At 38.4% G+C, this 14,533-nt stretch overlaps 1 protein-coding gene across 11 annotated transcripts in view; it reads left to right on the top strand.

The window, feature by feature from the left end:
* ARHGAP12 (Rho GTPase activating protein 12) overlaps positions 1 to 13,247 on the top strand; it is a 75,286-nt gene extending 62,039 nt beyond the window's left edge. For 10 of the 11 annotated variants that reach the window (XM_066199973.1, XM_066199966.1, XM_066199949.1 and 7 more), the window contains 8 exons: positions 107 to 205; positions 2,766 to 2,868; positions 3,841 to 3,960; positions 6,816 to 6,914; positions 8,944 to 9,021; positions 9,811 to 9,945; positions 10,216 to 10,318; positions 10,742 to 13,247. In XM_066199973.1, the coding sequence (XP_066056070.1) occupies positions 107 to 205; positions 2,766 to 2,868; positions 3,841 to 3,960; positions 6,816 to 6,914; positions 8,944 to 9,021; positions 9,811 to 9,945; positions 10,216 to 10,318; positions 10,742 to 10,916 (912 nt within the window). In that variant the 3' untranslated portion in view covers positions 10,917 to 13,247. The remainder of the gene's footprint in view (positions 1 to 106; positions 206 to 2,765; positions 2,869 to 3,840; positions 3,961 to 6,815; positions 6,915 to 8,943; positions 9,022 to 9,810; positions 9,946 to 10,215; positions 10,319 to 10,741) is intronic. The other variant, XM_066199887.1, reaches the window with a different exon arrangement.
* The last annotated feature ends 1,286 nt before the right edge of the window (positions 13,248 to 14,533 follow it).

Genomic DNA, 14,533 nt, shown 5'->3' with positions numbered 1-14,533 from the left:
TAGCTAACAGTTTTGCTAGCGAGAAGTTTAATTTGATTTAGGTAATTTTACTTTTGAACTGTAGTGCGTTTATCAATTCTGATGATATCTGTTTTTTTCTTTAAAGCTAAAAACTCGCCAAGGTACTGAGCTCTTAATTCAATCAGATAATGACAGCTTTATTAATGAATGGTATAAAGTTCTTAACTACACCATCAATAATCAGGTATGTATTTAAATCATGAAGGTTCTATTCTCACAGTAATATTGTTTAGTAAACTAATTGATATAACAACTTCTAATGTTTCATGTGCATCTTCATTTACTGATTTTCTTGAGAGCAGGCAGGAGTTTGAGGATATGGTAGTTCCAGGTGGTGGTGAGTGAAATATAATTAATAGTGGCAAAGGGAGAAAGATGGTCCACTGGCTTAAGATCCAGGAGGTGTGGGCTGGCATCCGTCCCAAAAATGAACTTACTTCTGTGCCCAAATGCTTGTTCTGTCTCAGTGACCTGAAAGGTTCTGATAGAGTGGGGATGAAAGGGGGAGGATGGCCAAGGGACAACTTCATGGCGTAGACTTGTTAGCCTTTGATACTGCTCTTCACTTACTATGGCTGCACTGAAGTGCAAATTGAAAGTCCTGGCAAAATAGTATATTATCTCTTCTTATCTGACAGCATAATGCCAAATATTTAATTATCAGAAAAGTGCTCAAGCATTTGCTCTTGATGTTGCCAAACAAGATTAACTATTTTTTAATTCAGAAGTTGGAGGAGATCTTGGAGAAAATATTGCTCTCATATCAAGCTTACTTTGTGTGTATTCTTACTTTTTAATAGTTCCGGGCTTGGCTGCTGTCCATAAGCTCCAGTTTTGTTGCTTTCAATGCATCAGTGGCTTTCATTTCTCTTAGCTCTGATAGTGCTTTTCACATATGGGTGCTTTTCACCAAAACACAACAGGCTAATATGAATGGTTCAGTTTCTTTGTGAGTGCTCGTGGTTTAGGTTCCTGATCTTCTGCTCTCTCGCAGTATGGAAATGTCATGGCTCTTAATAATCAGGCAAGGCATTGTCACCCAGTGACACTCTTCTCCTGTCTGCCCTGTGTAACACAACTGAGGCCACTTCTTCCCTGCTTAAACATGAGTGAAGATGGAAAGGCTGAGATATGCTGAGATGTGAGCGAGGTATTACGTGTTAGGTTGAGGAAGTGAATGGTGGAATAAGAGAGTTTATCAGCACTCTGGAGGAAATGATGATGTATGCTTCTGGGAGCTGGTAGCCAAGAGACCCAAGACTACAAGGCGTAAGTCAAGAAAGCGCATTAGACTACCTGATAGTTTGAAGCACTGAAGCTTTGGGTACAAAAATCCATCAGATCTAAAGCCAACTTGTAATTTTGGAAAGTTTATGGCAATAGTAGCTGTGATCTCTTGCCCATGGCCAAGACCCTGTTGCCAGCATGACAAGATCTTCCTCAAAAGAAAGGGCAGATTAAATTCTGTTCTCTTTGTTCCCTCAGGCTGCTGTTGTGGCAATGTTCTGTACAAGAGAACAGCTACCTGCAAAGGATGTGGCTGCTCTTTTTAACATACAGAATTTTCCAAGTTACTACTTTAGACTTGTTGCGTAGTACAAACTAGACCCCATGTGGCTTTTTTCCAAAGCATTTAATAGTTTTAAAAATGCCAATCTTAAAAAGCTTTGAGGCCTCTTGGAATAGTGGCAGAGGGTCCTTAATGGGGACATTATTTGGGCAGTTGAATATATTGATCTTTGATGTGTAAAAATGCTATCCAAAGCTTTTGAAAAGGACAGGAATGAAGGTGTTTAAAGATAACACTGCCGTACAGGCTAAAGTGCAGCTTAGTCAATGAAGTTATGCTGCTGCTCACACTCAGTGCTCTGGAGTGCACAACCCTGCCTCATTTTTACTTTCCTTCCTTGTAAAAGAAGGCACTCTGCAGTCAGATTTTGGCGACTGCATAGCAGTCCAATTCACTTCAGCTGAAGTGAAGTAAGACATAGGTTTGGGAAGGGAATATGTTGTATTGAAACTGAGGAAGCTTCTTTCCCCATTTCCTGGTATGTCTGCAGTCATGCACGTATCATGGGCTGCAGGTAAGATCAGCAGTCTGGTATCTGCCTCCACACTTCAACATGATCTATATTTTCACTTGACAATGTTTAATGAGAATATGCTGAGATAGTGGGGACACATGGCAAGAATTTCAGGCTCTGGTACACTTAATTTTCAGAGTGAATTCAGTGTATGTTTTTACAGTAGTGAGATTTTGAAACTGAAAGTTCTATTTTCTATTAAGAAAATTTTACTTATAGAGAAAAGAAATCGGGTAAGTGCTCTAGAAATTTGTTTTGACTCTTCGCAGTCAGGTATTTCTGTGGCACAGCATTAAATAGCTGATGTTTGTCTGTTGGATTTGGAAAATGAGCCCAACCAAAGATGACTTCTGTTATCTATTAGTTGATGTAATGAAGTGTTACCATGAAATGCTGGTTGTACTTTATTCAGTGTCCAGCAACATTTTCTTTATTGAGTCTTACGATGAAATAGTGTTTCTCAAAGTTATTCACTCTGCCAATGAGAGTGGTGTTGTCTCTGAAGATGTTTAACGTCTAGAGTTCAGGAAGCAATAAACTGAATATCATTTTAGGGAGGAAAATTGTGTATTGTAGAACTGTCTGCAGGAAATGTGTGTGTTAAGGCCGTATTTTCTGAACTGGCAAACTGAGCACTGCATATCTTTTTAAATCCAACAGGTAATAGAGTCTGATGAACCATTAGACGATGAGGTACCAGATTCCCCTGGAGTGGAAAAACAAGACAAAGAGAAAGAAAATAAAGACTCTAAGAAACTTCGTTGTGAGTTGAAAATTTTCCATTAATTGATTCTAGCAACACCAGTTTTCATTTTCTGCATCTTCAGTATTATGTGTAAATGGGGAAGAATTCAAAAGGACAGCAAAAAATGAAACTACTGAAGTTTGGAAACAATCTTAATACAGTTCATTCTACATCTTGATGCCACTTGGTGAATTTTCTTCCATGTTTTTTTAATCATACTTTAAAAAAAGAAGATGAAAAGAAGTGTGAAATGTCTTTAGCTCCTGTTGTATGACACATTTAAAACGGGGGAAAATAAGCAGCGGTGAAATGAATTATTTTCAGGGTGTTGTCAAATGCACAGAAATAGTATCTGACTTTTATAAATAGTTTTGAATAAGAATTCTTTTATCATTTTTCTGATTGGAATTGTGTTTTATCTGTGGCACAGCATCTGTAAATATTTGCACAATTAACTTGGGCTGCAATTTCGCTAAGTTGCTGCTGATGTTTTGGCTGTTTAGAGAAACAAAACATTTTTAATTACACCTTCAGAATTTTGGAGCTAAATGTCTTTTAGATGCAGGAATTAACTTCCTGTGCACAGAAATACATTAATCAGGAAGACTTTTTTTTTGTGATTTCCTTCCAGGCCCTGTAAGTAATTTTCAAAAAAGTATGTATTTATTTCAAAATAATTAGCCTAATGAAAGGCAGGACTGGTTTTGAAACATAGCTGCATTTTTAAATTTTCACATCGATTCCGTATGTAAGCTATCATTTAGTTGGTTTTGCAAGTTTTTAGTGACAGGGCTGTCTCTTGGTAGTTTGAAAAATGGATGCTATTTACAAGGAGTTCCAGAAAGGAATGTGCTGCAAATTTGAATAGGTTTTTTGTGTGTTCTGGAGCATAATTGTTTTTTTCTTTTAAAGTTGGTTCCTTGGCTGATAAATGCAGTGTTGGTTTTGTTGCAGCAATAATAGTAATGCTAAATGTGTTTCTCTTTTTAGCAGTGAAAGCACCCAGCAATATAGACTCCACAGATCAGAAAAAGACCAAAACGAAGCTCAAGAAGTTTCTTACACGGCGCCCTACATTACAAGCTGTCCGTGAAAAAGGCTACATTAAGGGTAAATGAACCTTTTTAACGAAGGATGTAATTTGAAAAGCTGAATTTAGTAGTTACTGTGTAAAATGGGGTTAAAATGGTCTAGTTTCAGAGTAAAATACATACATGTGTATAGTTGGTTTAACAAAAGTCTTGGATGTATAGTGGAACTGGTGATTGCTGTACTTCTGAGTGCTGTTACTAGCCATTAAACTGCTCGGAGGATGCCCTCTACTTCGGCTCATTGCTGGCCAAACTGCAGTGAAAACTGGGGGCCCAGGAGCCCTTTTGGACTTGGACTCCAGCTAAGAGGCACTGCATTCCACCCTTCTGAGCTGGAAATCCAGATATCTGACCTCATTTGTGCAAACAGGGGAAAGAACAGCTCTTTGGGTACAAAGCTGAGTGTGTGCGCTCACCTGTTTCACAAGGGTGTTTTAATCCCAGACAATCATGTGCCATATCATAAGAAATGAAGTATTTAGGAAAACCAGGATGAGGTTACAGGAGTCTTAACTTAAACATCTTTTTCCCATAACCTTTTTTGAATGTATACATTGTTTTAATTGTTTCAGAAAGAGTGTTACAGATACTCTTGAATCAAAGTTATGAAAGATTTCTTTTTGTCACACTTGTAGAAATTTGAGAGAACAGTATTTGCACAGGTTTAAGTTAATGTGTTTGTGTAAATTATTGACTTGGTATTCATTGTAAAACTTCATTTATTTATTTATTTGTATGCTTTAGCAGGACTTGTAGGTGGTGCTCTACTAGGGTCAAAATAGCATATGGGTAGGCAAATACCAGACCAAATCCTACTGTGATTTGCCTCACCGCATACTTTAACAGGTGTGCTTCTGTTGCATGTGGCATTTGATATATTTGTGTATCTGCAAATATAATTTTCTTGTAAATGATGGAAATTTTGTTTGGAATAAGGAAGTATTATTCCGAGACTTTGACATTTTGCTCTGCTTTACAACTCAGTATTCATGTCATGGCTCAGTGACGTAACTTCTGACATTGGCAACAGTGAACACTAAGCCAAGTTTAATTTGTACTTGTGTGTGCTAATGATTGGATTTTTAATAAAGGCATTAAGGAATGAAGAGTTTGGTTTTTTATTTAAAAGCATGGTGTAAGTTTTAAAAGTTGGATGTGCACTGTACAGCTTTACATTTATTATATGAATGAAGAATACAGAAGTCTTCATTTAAAAGCCCAGTGTACTTTTGTGGCTACTGCAGAACAAGCTTAGTAAATGGAAAGCTTGGCAAATCAAGTATGAGCAGAAAAACTAGTGAAAAGTTTTGGAAGAAAAAATCCACTTGAAACAGCATGCACTAAGTGGGGAAGGAACTGTGTTAAAGTTTTGTTACATGGAAAATCAAAAGTACAGAAGTTACTTTTAAGATGTGAAGAAAAAATACTTCTTGTGTGTATGTTGAAATTATTAAAGTTGAAGGCAGTTGTAGCAAATTACTTTGTTACATGCTACTATTTTCTTCTGCTACCTAATCTGCATTGCTTTACCTGCCACAGCTGCATGCTAGCCTGGCTTTCTGCTGCGTGGGCTTTTTCAATCCTTTGCTACTGATTCTGCTTATAACGCTCGCTGCGTGAGTAGCTGCCACAGCACTGAGGTGGTGTGGACCACTGGCCTTATCATATCCAGCTAATGACGCCATTAAATGCCCATTTTCATACTGTAAAATTGGTTTGGTGTGCTCTTTGGGTTTCCCAAAGCACTAGTCAGGATGCAAGAGTTGCTAATCTACTGAAATTATTGAACATGAAAAATGGGCAAGATTCTGTGCATGATGCAAATGCAAGAGCAGTCTCTCTTTTGCAGAAGCTCTGAAGTAAGATACACCAGATTATGGGAAGATGGCCACTTATGTACCTAATTTAAGAGTAAAAAACCCAACAAACACCCCTTCCCTTTAAGAGTGGGATCTTTGCTTCTCTATCTCAAGACCCCATGTCACCCTTATGCATCTCAACAGAAGAGGCCATCTAGTATTTTGACATTTTGATGAAAGCCAAAGAAATGGATCTCTGAAAGATTCTGGTGATAACAATCTGAGCAAGAAGAATTAACATGTTGCTAAAATTCACTGAAATGTTGCAAGATTCTCCTCTCTGTCCAAGCTGATTTTCATTTTTGCTCCACTTTATGATGGAAAATACTCCCCCTGGATTGTATAGTTTTGAAAATAAGACTCAAATTTACCATTGCCCATAAATATCTGTATTTAGATTCTGACCTTGAAGCCAGGTTGCCTAGGCATGGTCAGACTTGCATCCATTCAGAGCTCTGAGGTAAAAGCCTGTCATTTACAAATTTGTGTCAGAACTTAAAAATGTCAGAAGACTCTATGTTAAAGTAAATTAATGTATAATGCTGTGTTACACAGTGGGTGCAGTGAAAGATGACATTTTGCAGGGTTTTTTTCCCAAGCAATGCCAAAAACTTTCACTCCGGTTAAAGTTCATTATCTCTTTGAGTTTTTAACAAAGATTGCAATAAATGCATGTTGAACTTGGGACAGAAACGGAGTGTAACAGGACATATTATAACATTATTGACGAAATGACTCTTAAAAGTATCACCTGATGGATTAAAATGATTTCAAGTAGCAAAACTTCCTTTCTTGGAGGCTCACGTTTCTGTAGTTGCTGACGCTCTTCTTGCTGGGAGCTTTTTCTTGCTGGGAGCTGCTGAGAACTCTTTTCAAAACTTTCCTATTTCCTCTCCAATACTGCGACAATTGTATCCAGTAGACTTTGCCCTTTGTAGAGGTTTGTTTTAACCTGAACTAGTTCTGTCACTCGAGTCCTGTTCCACTGTAAATCAGTCTCTTTACTTGGTTCCAGATCAAGTTTTTGGTTCAAATCTCACCAGCTTGTGTCAAAGAGAAAACAGCACGGTGCCAAAGTTCGTGAAGCTGTGCATTGAGCATGTTGAGGAACATGGTATGGTTGAATTTTTTTGTTTACAAATCTCTCTAGCTCACCACTCTTAATGTTGAACATTTGAATCTTAAAATGCTGTTGGTTTATTTTGGGAAAATAATCTGAGACTTGTATCTGGAGTTAGTGTTGAGTGTTCAAGAGTGAGGACATAGCCGGCATTCCAAGTGGGGAGAGGGGAGAAAATCTGAGAAACTGATCTGCTTCAATATATTTAAAGCTGAGGGGAGGCAGGACAGCCTCCTGGCAGCAAGGCTCCAAGGGAAGAGGGATTACAAGGAGTAGTAGAAGAGCTCAGCTCATCAACTTTTTTTTTTCAGATTAAAAGTGAGACTATCGAAATGCAACTATTCATTTTGGGAAGGTTTAAGCATGCTAACAATCACTTCTATTAAAACTTCCTTGAAACAAACTTTTAGGAAAAAGTTGTGTTCCTGCTCTGTATATACATTGACTGCCAGAAGACCAGTCTGTTAGTTTGATGCTCTTCCGCCAGTTACACGAATTGCTAAATTCTGTGTAATTCTGGAGATTATCAGTGTCCACATATTGACTCAGTTTTTGTTTGCTTTCATTGAAAAGATGTATTTTCTACCTAATAACTGACAACACTTTGTGTGAAAGCTACATGTGACATTCTGGTTTATCTGTTGTAAAACACATCTTCACATTTTTATTGAAAATTTGTGACTCCTGACTTGGCTGTAGTCTCTGTGGGTTTTCTTGCCTGTTTCTTGCTGTTGTCTTTGCCTTATCTCTTGGAAAAGATGACTGAGAGGGGATTATGGCATCTCCATAATCATCATTCAGATATTTACCAGTCCGTTAATCTGAGAACAATCTCTTGAGTATCAGGGTAAGTGTTACAGGGGGAGTACATGTGAATTCTAAGGCGTCTTCCATGGGAACTTCATTTAGCCTGTAGTCCTCTTTGTGAATGCTTCTATCTTATGGCCTGGGAGGGGAGAAAAACTGCTTCCATTGCATCACTCCAGTTTGACGAACTGCCACCTTGCCTGTGGCAGCAGGCTTTATTCCATTTGTGATCTGAAGATTGTGAGAAAGGGGTTATTTTGCTTTGTTCCTTTTTTTTTTCTTTTAATTTCTTTTTTATTTTAAAGGCAGGCCTGCAGTGAAGATAGTGAAGTTTTCCTTTTTTAAATACCTGAGGGGAAGCTGACAGAAATGAACAGCTTTTTTTTCCTACCTCTCCAACTCTTCTTCCTTCTATCAATACACTTCAAATCAGTTCTTTCTGTAAAGGATTTACTAGTGGATTATGGGGAAAAGGGATATGTCAGATGTGCTGGTAACTGTGCTGTGTTGCATCAGACAACTCCTAGAGGAGCTACAGGTATTCTTGCAGGTATTCTAGCAACACGCTCTCTCAGAGGCACTGACTCACCTGCTGCATCCAAGTGGCTTTTCAGATAAATTCTTTACCTCCTAATCACTGCTGAGTAACTGCAGTAGCAACCACAGAGACACAGTTTTCTTCTTTTCTGGTTGAGTGTGCGGTCCTGTAAGGCAAGGGCTGCCCATTTTAGCTCTGTAGGCTGTTGGGTAGCTCTGAGTGTGCATGTGCATCATTCCTTCTCCATGTAAACCTGATCACTTGACAACTTTGAGGTGGTCTCTATGCATGACTTGATTGGGTTTTTCTTAACCATACATTAAAAATTGAACATTGTATCCGCAAAATACCTGGTTATTGCATGTTGGACTCCCATGTATTCCCTGCCCACCCACCAGGAGCATCTTAAACCAGACATCTGATCTCATTGGGGAAACTTGGAGCTGTTGCCTCATTACTACTTGAATAAGAAGTTTCAGAGATTACTTTGGGCTCGATGCTGCCAAACTTATGTCAGCAAATTAAACCTCCTCTGTCTTATATGCCCTGCCCATCAAAACAAGCTAGTTTTGACTTTTTATTTTGTTGTTACAAGGTGGATTTCCTTTTGCTCTTAATTTTGCTGAGTAGACCTATACATATGTAAGGTATTAAAATGGATTTATCCCTTTGTTTCAGGTTTAGATATTGATGGCTTATACAGAGTTAGTGGCAACCTTGCAGTGATACAGAAGCTAAGATTTGCAGTCAATCATGGTAAGCTCCCTCCAGTTATATTCCAATGGCATATATTTTCAGATTGTTGGAATTCATAGAAAGCTAAGGAAAAAGATTTCTCTGTAACTGTAGTGTATCATGAAAAATGACTCTCATCTTCAAAGTAAAGTTACTTTAGAATTACAGAAATGACTCTGTAACATACATCACTTGAAAAACCTGATATTCTGCAGGTTTAGTCTTGTGTGGACCACAAGGCATTGCTAGAACAGAATTCTAAAAAAAGATGGTAATAGAATTTGAGGAAGGGATATTATTTCAAACAAAATAACTCACTACCTTATGGAAAAACAGCAAGCATGTTAAGCTTCCACTAGCATTAAAACTGTAAGTTAATGTTTGTTTTTTTTAGTGAGATTTGATACTCCCTTTCAGTGAGGGAGGGCTTAGCTCCTATTCACTGTACTCTGTGTATAAAACCCTTTCTTCTGACAGTATCTTAGTGTAGCCCATTCACAATCTGACCTCTCATTTCCTGATTGACATGATCTAACAGTAAATTTTCTGTTATGTCAGCAGCTCCTGTTCCCTTCTGGAAAATGCCCTAGGAGTAGGGGAACTGTGTGTAGTGCAGTAGGCAGGGTTTAGCCATCTCCATCTGCTGCTGCAGCTCTGTATCCCAGAATGGGATATGGAATGTGCTGGAATGGAGCAAGTCTTCACTGCTTTGAAAGAAATAAGTATAGAAGAATAGTTGAGTTAATTTTTTTTAAAAAAGAGTTTTTTTAGTTGAAATATTATCATTAATTATTTATTTTTCTTTCTCAGATGAGAAGCTGGACTTGAATGACAGTAAATGGGAAGATATACATGTCATTACAGGAGCTCTAAAAATGTTCTTCAGAGAATTGCCAGAGCCACTGTTCACTTACAACCACTTCAATGACTTTGTCAATGCAATTAGTAAGTCTGGAGAACTTGCATATGGTGTTTAAATAAGTCCTGCACAATGTTTTAGAATTATTTTGGACGTAAGAGGAATGTTTTGGTTGTGAACGGGGTAACCTGTCTGGGATTGCCTGTCCGTGATGCCGGGGCCGGCCGGGAGGTGGCAGTGTCCTATTTCGGATTAGCCTTGCAAATCGTGGCTTTCATTCCTGGCCCCTTCAATTTTATGCTGAAGTTTTAAACAAAAATACTGAACTTTTGTTTTTCAACCTCACCCTTTTGCAGAGCAAGAACCAAGGCAGCGTGTCCCTGCTGTTAAAGATTTAATCAAACAGTTGCCAAAACCAAATCAGGACACGATGCAGGTACTCTTTAGACACCTGAAAAGGTAAGTAACAAATAGAAGGAAAGGCTTTGTGTTGCTGATCCTCCCTTAAAGATAAAGAATCCAATTAAAAGTACCAAGTGACTGTTCTTCCTGCATTTTTTTTATATTGGAGATGATAAAAGCAGTGTATCAGTCTATTTGGATATGAGCTTGTAGAGCACCAGACTTGAGACAGTATGTTTCATAGTTGTGATGTTTGCTGCCAAGTCCTTTAGAGGGACTGCGAGAGGACCAAGAATGACATTTCAAAACAACACTTTTTTTCATAGAGAGGGGAATTACAGCAGCTGTATGTCCTAATAGCAGGACTACTCATTAAATAAATACTCTGAATAGCCATTTGCTTTGGGATGTGTCTTTTTCTGTCATCCTATTGCCCTAGCACTGATAAATCTCTTTTTGTGTATTTTTTTTCTCTTTCAGAGTTGTAGAAAATGGAGAAAAGAACCGAATGACCTATCAAAGTATAGCAATAGTTTTTGGTCCAACCTTATTAAAACCAGAGAAAGAGACTGGTAACATAGCAGTCCACACAGTGTACCAGAATCAGATTGTAGAGTTAATTCTACTGGAATTGAATTCCATCTTTGGACGCTGACATTTTTCTTGGAGAAGAAACTGGAAGAGATGGGTTGGCAGCAGTACTCAATCAGAAGGAAAACCTCTTGCTGTATATGATGTTTTATGTTTGTGGACCAAGCAGTAACTTGTTTTTTGCACTTTTGGGGAGGGGAGAAACGTTTGACCACTTTAATATGAATTAAAGACAACACTTCAGATTTCTTTGAAAAGCTCAATATAAAAAGTGAATGGAAAAGTTTGTTTGCCTTTTTTAAGTATCATTGGAAAAAATTAATATAGGTTCATACACTGGATTACTTGGAGAGTAAAACTAATAATCTCAGACTGGATAATCTGGAATCTAATCTTAAAATTCTTCCATATGATGGGGAAAAGTCCTACCATTTTTCCTGGTATGGAAAAATTCAGTGAAGTTACATCTTAAGCTTGTTTATTACAACCTACTTAGATCTATGAGACACTTTTCCAAGGGGTTTCTGCATGCAGTGACTGTCATAGACTTGCGCTAATAGTTTCTTTTAGTTATTCAAATCTGGTTCTTCACTTGATATCTCCTGCCCTCTTGTCTTCTTTTTCTCCTGTTTTTCTGTCATTGGTTTTTGGGTTTTTTTCCCTTCTTTCTTTCTTTTTTTTCCCCAACAGCCACTCTGGAAGTTCTTTGCTCCTTTATAGAGCAGCACATTATTACACTATTTCAAACACTGAACTTGTAAGAATATCCAGGAATGGGTTTTTGTCTTGGGGCATAATAGAAGTAATATTTAATAAACATGTTCATTTTTTCAGGGTATGTCCTGAGCTAAGTTTTGTGTTATACTGATCTAAAGCTGAAGTCCTAAGTTAATACCGACTGTAACACTGTACTTAGTTCTTGGTATAATGCTGTGGTAGTGGAAGTTCATTTTTTATGTAAATACAGGCTGTCCTTTTGATTCCTGTATATAATTCAGTTCCTGTATAGTTTAAGAACCCTTTAGTCACACATTTCTAATCATGGGTAGATTAGCTACAGTAGCATAATGTTTCCAGTGGATGTCTGGGTTTCAACAGGGAAACAGGTTATGGGGAGGGAGGGAGATCTAACTGTGTGCACTTTTAGATGTTAATTACATTTGCGGGAAAATAACTGTAATGCAAATGGTACTGGAGAAATACTGAGTGTGCTTGCTAAATTGTTAATGCACTACAAGAGCCTTCTAGGTTATTTAATATGTACAGGATACATTAGAAAACGTATTATGAGTTCTAACATCTACAGATAGTGAAAGTCATGTTTTGATAGATAGATGTTTGATGGAATCCACAATGCTAAATTTAAGATTTTCTTTTTACATTAATGTAGAATAATTTGTAAAATTGGTTTTGAAAGATTTTGTTACAGGGAGCATGGTCTGCTGAAGATTTTTTTAAATGTATTTTTCTAGACTAACTGCTGTATCTGACATATTTGTTATGTCTAACCTGAATAAAGAAAACCAATAGTTCTTTTAGAGTTTACCATACCCACTTCAGACAACATGAACCCCCTTTAAACAAGACCAATGTATCTTACCCCTTAGCATGGATGGATACCACTTGTGACAAAGAGCTGTCACACTGGACTGAAATATGAATGCTTGCTTTATAACCTGACAATTTTAGGGACGTCCCAGTCCCCTTCTTTAACAACTTGAATTCTAACATAGGGTTCAGAGAGGACAGAAGTAATTTATGGATATAAATTTCAGTCTTTAAAACACATCCCAGCTGGGAGCCCGCTGTACAGGAAACAGTTACGTTGAGGAAGGGATTGTGTCAGTAGCCTTCAATCTGCTGTGTCCCTCTCACACACAGCCCTGGCTGGCAGCAGAGGGGATGTGTGGTGACACACTGAGCTGTAACCAGACTGATGGTACGAGAATTTCATGAGCGTGGGGCTTGCATGAAAAGTTTTTGGAAATGAGCGAGAAGATTAGTAACCTTGTGGCTTTCTCAGTGTCTTCTTGTGGTAATGGTGAAGTTTTGTGGTTTGTAGCAAAGCGACCTGGGTGAGAACTGCGAAAGCCCTGTCTCAGCGGTGTGTTGTGCCTCCCTCTGGGCTGTCACACCGAGCAGTGCTGAGCCTGTGCCCTCACCTACTAGAAAATATCGACCGTGTTGGAATCTGTGGCTGTACATTTTTCGAACCCTGCCTTTGGCTGTAAAGAAAGAATTCCTGCTGCTACATGAGAGGGCTTGTTCACCGGTCACCTTTTGTTGCGAGTGTTACCTTTTTCAAAAGGAAGAATGCCTTTTTAAAACAATTTGATAATGAGGATGTCACACTTTTCCTTGTATTCCCCAAAAATAAAGCATTTTGTTATTACAATATCTAGTATGGTTTTGTGCAGTGAAGTTGTCTTAATATTCTAGTATTTTTTTAGGGGAGGGGAGAGAATTCTTTTTAATTGAAAGAGGTGTAGGCAAACACATGAGACATTCAGGAAGTGGAGGAAGTCCAAGCTGATGGTACATTTGTGACCAACATGAAACTGTATGTCACCACACCGGGTTTCTTCACTGCTTGAAAGATCTTGTCTTGTTCCTGCAGTTAGCTTTCTTTTAAATAGTCAAAATGAGGGATTTGCACAAACACACCATGGGAAAGCTATGCTTATCAGATAAACATAGCTAATTTTATATATTCCTCAGTTCAGGCTCTTTATCAGATTCGGTTCTGGTTTAAAGTCAATTTAAAACCTGAATGTAAATTTTTTGGGGCCATAACCACTCAAAGGGTACTGGAGGTCCAACATTATGTATTGGTGCCAGCTGAAATTTCTGTTCTCTACGGGTTACGGGTTTCTTCACTTTGAAGCTGGAGAGAGAAGTGGACGCAAAAACAACAAGGCAAATATGTGCAGTCATTTAATGTAAACTAATTTTTTAAGTTGGAGTTGCACACAGGAAGTTTTATTTGCTTGCAAGTGGATAGGTCATGCTTACTGTCCAGGCTCAGGAAGGCCTCCCTGTCTTCACAGAAATCCATGATAAATTCCCTTTGTACTCAATTCATTGTATCCTGGCAAGTGAATCCCTGCCTTGCAGCATGAGAGAGAAAGTATTTTATAGGTAATGCAGTATCAGTTTATTCCTAGGTCGAGCCCTGACTTTTTTCCACTTAAAGGGAACAGCTTTATTTAGCCCTAAAGTAGTGATATTTTCAGAATCAATTGGTTAATTCATAAGCCATAACATAACCCAGGCACAGTAGGGCATTCTGCTGAGCCCAGGGGGAGGGTCAGCATGTCTGATGAGGCTGCCTGCAGCCGCTGGGGAGAGGAGAGCTCCTCTGAAGAATCTTAATTAGCCTCCACAATTGTGAAGTTTTGTGGGCAAGCAGCTGGTAGGACTGGATCAGGCCTTTACAAAAGTAGCCCTATGTGAATGTGGGACTTAAATGAACATTCCCCCCCTCTCCAGCTCCCCCAGCATTCTTGTAAACAGAGCACTTGTAAAACAAGCTCACACTGTGTTACAAACCAACATGAAAGACATTCATAGGCGACTTGGCCTCTCGGTCCTTTTTATTGCCTTGAGAATTAAATGGCAGCTCTAATATTAGTTTCCTACAACTTCCCAAACAGATTCTAGTTTCTTAAGGTACTCAGCTGC

This window comes from Chamaea fasciata, unplaced genomic scaffold (assembly GCF_029207755.1).
Source record: "Chamaea fasciata isolate MVZ Bird 193981 ecotype frontalis unplaced genomic scaffold, bChaFas1.0.hap1 SCAF_1, whole genome shotgun sequence".
In the NCBI taxonomy this organism is placed as follows: domain Eukaryota; kingdom Metazoa; phylum Chordata; class Aves; order Passeriformes; family Sylviidae; genus Chamaea; species Chamaea fasciata.
The sequence above is the reverse complement of the archived record's forward strand: the minus strand, read 5'-3'. Positions and strand labels throughout refer to the sequence as shown.